General features: G+C 35.4%; 3 protein-coding genes across 3 annotated transcripts in view; all 3 read left to right on the forward strand.

Annotated features, from left to right (window-relative positions):
- Positions 1-5,886, forward strand: part of LOC104807212 (protein DETOXIFICATION 27-like) — a 20,750-nt gene that overhangs the window by 4,053 nt on the left and 10,811 nt on the right. The window lies entirely within an intron of this gene.
- Positions 884-3,294, forward strand: LOC104807203 (adenylate kinase 2, chloroplastic). The gene is made up of 7 exons (XM_010532390.1): positions 884-1,205; positions 1,299-1,397; positions 1,897-2,025; positions 2,101-2,235; positions 2,517-2,663; positions 2,740-2,814; positions 2,925-3,294. The coding sequence occupies exons 1-7, from the start codon at positions 990-992 to the stop codon at positions 3,030-3,032; spliced, it is 909 nt and encodes a 302-aa protein (XP_010530692.1). The 5' UTR covers positions 884-989; the 3' UTR covers positions 3,033-3,294.
- The window catches only part of LOC104807194, a 4,298-nt gene continuing 4,071 nt past the window's right edge, over positions 5,660-5,886 (forward strand). The window contains exon 1 of the mRNA XM_010532378.2: positions 5,660-5,885. Within this exon, the coding sequence (XP_010530680.1) occupies positions 5,756-5,885 (130 nt within the window). The 5' untranslated portion in view covers positions 5,660-5,755. The remainder of the gene's footprint in view (position 5,886) is intronic.

Genomic DNA, 5,886 nt, shown 5'->3' on the forward strand with positions numbered 1-5,886 from the left:
TTGTCTCCATTAGTAATATATATATATATATATATATATATTGTTGTTCGAATTTTGAAAATATAATCGGAATTTTCAATTTTTTTTTACACAACAAAATAAAAATACTTTACCATATAGTTAAATTAAATTGTGTTCTGCTGCTTCTAAGGATCAATTACGAATAGGATCGAATCAAATATTATGTCATTTTATCATAAAACTAAATTAATATAGTTGAATCAAAACTGAGTATAAAAAATTATTTTTTTTTACTAAAATTGATTCCCAACAAAAATTTATTTAAAAATCGAAGTAGCCAAATATGAAACGATATTCAAAATTTGAGTTTATTGATAAATTGGTAATTTTATCAAGTAAATAATATAATACATAAGTTTATTGATAAGTTGAATATCCAAGAATATTAAATGATAAATTGATAATTTGCTTTTTTAAAAATCTAATTGTATTTTTGTTTTATTATTAAGACTAAAGAACAATTTGAAGGGGATAAATATTTATTTTATTATACAACCTACAATATTGTATCTATATATTATAGGACATTTCAACCGATAACAAAAAAAACATCCCTCACTAGTTTATAAACAGTATAATCTAAAAACAATGATAGCATTATATCTTACTTAAATGGCATAATTTCATTTAAATGTCATTACAATGGTTAAATCTCTACAGATTAATAATTAAATCTAGAAATATTTTGTGGTATAATTAAAATTTAATTAAATTGACCTAATAAATAAATAAATAAAAACATTTTCTGCGTGACGAAATAAACTTTAGGGGCAAGGTGGTGATTAAAAAGCCCAGGCCCATAAGATTGCGCCTTCTTTGGACATGTGGAAAATTTGGTCAATTTCGTTTTTGCTTCTGTCTCTCTCCTGTATTCTCCACCACCACAGGTAGCCTTCGTACTTTCAGCTTCGAGTCCTTTTTCAGAGAGAGAGGCAGAGGGAGAGGGAGAGGGAGAGAGAGGGAGAGAGATGGCGGCCTGCGTAAATTCTCCGGCGACGGTTCTGTGTCCGCCTCGTTCTTCTCCGTCGCCGGTCTCTCCATCTAATTCTCTCTTCTGCGGCCTCAACATGCCTGCCTCACGGTCGTCACCCGCCGGCGACGCCGTGCTCAGTCTTCGCCGGAGACGGAGCATCTCGCTCCAGCGAGTTTCGAGATCTCCTTCGACTGATGCCGCGAGTTTTCAGGTACGTGGTCGCGTGTGGAAGGATCGGTTTCTGTTAGGTGCATTCTGAATCTGCGACTTCGAATTTGAATTTTAAATTTGTGGGGACGAGTAGGTTGTGGCGGCGGCGAAGAAGACGGAGCCTCTGAAAATTATGATATCAGGAGCTCCTGCTTCTGGTAAAGGTACACAATGCGAGCTCATTACTCAGAAAGTAAGCCTCTTGTTCTTGTTAATCTCATGACGATCCTGTCTGAATGGGTTTTCTTTTCGTTGTGTATTATTTCACAATCAAATCGAAATTACGATCGATCTGAAATTGGGATTCTACTTGAAGTCAAACCCGTGCGCTTTGTGAGCTTCAACCTCATAATATGAGAGCTTTCTCCTGCAGCTGTGGTGCTTCAACTTGAGCATCAAATCTTTCATTATTCTTTTGTAAAATGGTTCTTTTGGCAAAGGGTTACTTATGCATTGGTTATTTAATCGAGACTGGAAGATTAGCTTGAAGATTATCGGTTGATTAATTGAGGCTAGAAACTCATTTTTTTTTTTTTGTGAAAATTTGCTGGTGTTTGGTAGTTTTCGGTTGTTGTTGTTCTTCTCTCTTAGATTCTGTTCCTGGGGAAGAAATATGACTTGTTCATGATGTCTATCGATGGGCACGAAACATATGTAGAGATTGAACAGACTTCACCTTTTGGCAAATGCAGTACGGGCTAGTGCATATCTCGGCCGGAGATTTGCTGAGGGCTGAAATAGAGTCTGGAAGTGAAAATGGAAGACGGGCAAAAGAATTTATGGAGAAAGGACAGCTAGTCCCCAATGAAATCGTCGTGATGGTAGGAGTTTTACATTTACCCTGTTCTGGCGGTTATTGTCTTTTTGACGATTGCACCTCTTTTTCGATGATGTAGATGGTCAAAGAGCGTTTGTCACGGCCAGATTCACGGGAAAAGGGATGGCTTTTGGATGGATACCCCAGGAGCCTATCTCAGGCAACAGCTCTAAAGGGATTTGGTTTCCAGCCTGATCTGTTCATTGTCCTGGAAGTAAGAACCTATACTTTGGGCATTTTTCTAGAACATCCAAATGTACACTTTTGCAAGTGAGGGCAAAGCAATGCACTTACCGCAAAAAGTTTGCAGTCATCTGATGAGACAAGTTTTATAATGGTATACAGGTTCTTTGAACCAAAATACTGATTATTCGATTAGCTAAATTTGGTTTTTTACTATGCTGGATTGCATATTTTGGATTTGTTATTCAGTTGAGTAAGATGGATGACGAGGAATGTAGAACTTGCTTAGATGTCTGCTCTGATTTTGGCCAGGTGCCTGAAGAGGTTCTTGTCGAAAGAGTGGTTGGTCGTAGATTGGATCCAGTCACGGGGAAGATATACCATATGAAGTATTCTCCTCCGGAGACTGAAGAGATCGCTGCTAGACTCACCCAACGTTTTGACGATACAGAAGAGAAGGCAAGTCTGGTATTTCTTCCTTTCATTTCCTAATCCATCTTTCATATTTCGACGGTTAATCATTTTTTTTCAACAGGTGAAACTGCGGTTAATGACTCATAATCAAAATGTGATGGATGTACTCTCTATGTATGATGATGTAACGGTCAAGGCACGGCAAATCTCTAACACCCTTTTCGATTTCGTTTCACAATCTGTTATCTTCCGGTTCTTTTACGAGATTTTTGAAGCAAATCGATGTTTTTTTGTTTGTTTCTCTAGATAAAAGGGGACCTCTCCAAAGACCAAGTCTTTTGCCAGATTGATAGTGTTCTGTCTGAACTGCTTAAACAGAGGAAGGCTACTACTCCAAGTTCACTTGCAAGCTGAATCCCGAATCATTCCTCTCGTGGCTTGGCGAGTAAATTGCCCGTCTTTTAACTTCTCGGCAGCTCGTAGATCGGTTGGTATTATCGTATCTGAGATCATGAGCTGCAAGATTTGTGTTCATTGCAAAAAAGAAAGGAAAGCATTGAAACCTCAGAAAGAAGATGGTACCTGTAATGCTGCACCTTGTTTTCTTCGCCTGTAGATACTTGTTTACTGCAAATAAACCATATAAAAGAAAATAATCAGGAAATTATTTGAACCATTTCTCTTGCCTCCGTTGATTTGATTCCCCTTGTGCAGGTCAAATTGCCTTCTTTCTTGATACACACAATTCTAATATAAATACAAACTCAATCTGATATAATATAAAAATCGAATGAATATAATGTATATATATATATATATAATTGAACCAAAATCCAAATAAAATCTCGAAATGAATCTAATTATTGTGCTCATCATATTCGACCGTCTTTGAGATATATATTTTTTTTGTCTTCCTCAGTCACCTAATGATGGTTGGCTTCCAATTTCTGTAATCATCATCATTATTATTATTTATTTATTTTTGTTAAATAATCATTATTATTATTTATTCAACTTAAAATTAATTTATTAGGCTTGTTAAAAAAAAAAGCTCCACGAAATTAACATGGTTCCTTTATGTGGACTGACTTTTATATTTAAGAATCGGGGACAAGAATTTTTCGAATGTTCAATGAAAACATGGGAAATTCGAAACACGTGAACGCTTTAATCGTTGCTTTTGTCCAAGTCTTTGGAGTTTACTTCAGTTCGAAATGTCCGCACGTAATAAAAAATCTAAGATTTTTAAAACCCATATTAAAAGAGTGATTTTTTTAGATATTCTTTTTTTAGGATTAACTCTGTCAACACAAATTCATTCTTCCATTCCAAACCCAAATAAAAAAGGAGGAGATTTTGTGGTAAGTTGCCAACCAACAAAACTAAAACCAAATGTCCTATTTTCTAATGATATAAACATTGGTGCGTCCTCTATTTACGACGGGTTATATCGGATGTAGTGAAAAATAGGCAAGAACGTAGGGCATAATCCGAATGTGATGTGTCATGTTGGCGTCCAGGTATAGTACTAAATAGACAATAGTTCCCACATCGTAAACGAGTGTGGATAAAGAAGTTAGTCCAGAGTGTCGATGTTACTAAAAGTCTAAGTAGAGTAGAGAATAAACAATTTTATAGGAAGAGGAGTACGAAAGTTTTGGTGGAACGAAAAGTTAGGGTAGTTATTTGAAATATTGGATTGCTTATAGGAAAGCTGATGAAACTTGTACACACGATGAGTAGAAGGGGGTAAACATTGCTTGCATTCATGAAACTAAATAGGTAGAAGAGAAAAGTAGGAAGACTGAAAATACGGGTTTCAGATTGTGGTATTCGGGTCAATAACGAAATATAAATGAGGTTGATATTATTTAAAATAAATCTTTGAAAGAGTCGGTGGTTACATTAAAAAGAGTTGCTAATAGGATCATACTTGTGAAATTAGTTATAGAAAGAGAAACTATCAACGTGATTTATGTTTATGCCCCACAAATAAGATTAGATACCGAGTGTAAAGAGAAGTTTTGAGAAGATATGGATAATCTTATGCAAAGTGTACCACCCTAAAAATCTATTTTTATCGGTAGAGATTTAAATGGACATGTCGGAAAGGATCGACAAAGATATCAAACGGTATATGAAGGTTTTGGCTATGAGACTAGGAATGAAGAAGGTAAAAGTATCCTAGATTTTGTCATATCGTATGATTTTATGTTGGCAAATACTTACTTTTAAAAAAGAGAATCACATTTAGTGACCTTTAAAAGTGGACAAAATTTTAGCCAGATCGATTTTATTCTTATAAAGAAGTCGAATCGTATTCTATGTAAGAATTGCAAAGTTATCTCGAACGAAGCTCTAACTAGTCAGCATAGGTTGCTAATGAGTGTTAGGCGGCGAAAAGACAACATGTATCTAAAATATATGTGGTTGAGATGAATATATTGCGATGGATGTACGGATATATACGAATAGACCGAATTCGAAATGAGATTATTAGAGAGAAAGTAGAAGTTAGGTGAGAGAAGTTTAAGATAGTTTATTAGAGAGTATAAAGATGAAAATGAAGAAACGGAAAAGAATACACCTACACCTGATAATGAATAATTAGAAATGATTTGAATATGTTGTAAATAACGGAGAATATGATGCAAAAACGATATGAATGGGAAAGGAGAATTCATACGGTCGACCACAATAAATTTGTATTCTAAAATTACGAAACAAAATAAATCAAATCCTACAATGTAAAATATCCTCGAGCTATTGCATCTTCTTACTTAATTTCAAATAAAAAAAATGAGGTAAAAAATTATATAGCGTTTCATATATTAGTTTGTTTCGCGACTTATTAATTTATTATATTTGAAACATTTGTCACAATTATGAGAAAATTTGAAAAAAAACATCAATTTTTTTAAAATTCTTTTTTCCTTGAGGGAAGCACATTATTTTTTTTTTATAATTTCTCAAAAAAATATAATCTCTGAATCACGTTTGGATGATCGAATCGCTTGCGTCTGCGAAACCCCAGAAGCCGTTACAGTCACAGAAACCACCAAACGAATGCGTAAACCGACACGACTGTGATTTTCCCAACCAAGAAGAAGAAGAAGCTCTAATACCTCCATCGTCTGATGCAATTCTCCGCCGGTTCAGAGGTTTTCCGATCGAGAGCTATGGCTTCCTGCGGCCTCCTGACATCTCCGTCGCCTCCGTCTCTCTCTCCTCGCCGGCGGTTCTGTAGTTTTTCTCGGATTCACCGCTC

Source organism: Tarenaya hassleriana, unplaced genomic scaffold (genome assembly GCF_000463585.1).
Source record: "Tarenaya hassleriana unplaced genomic scaffold, ASM46358v1 Cleome1, whole genome shotgun sequence".
NCBI lineage: Eukaryota > Viridiplantae > Streptophyta > Magnoliopsida > Brassicales > Cleomaceae > Tarenaya > Tarenaya hassleriana.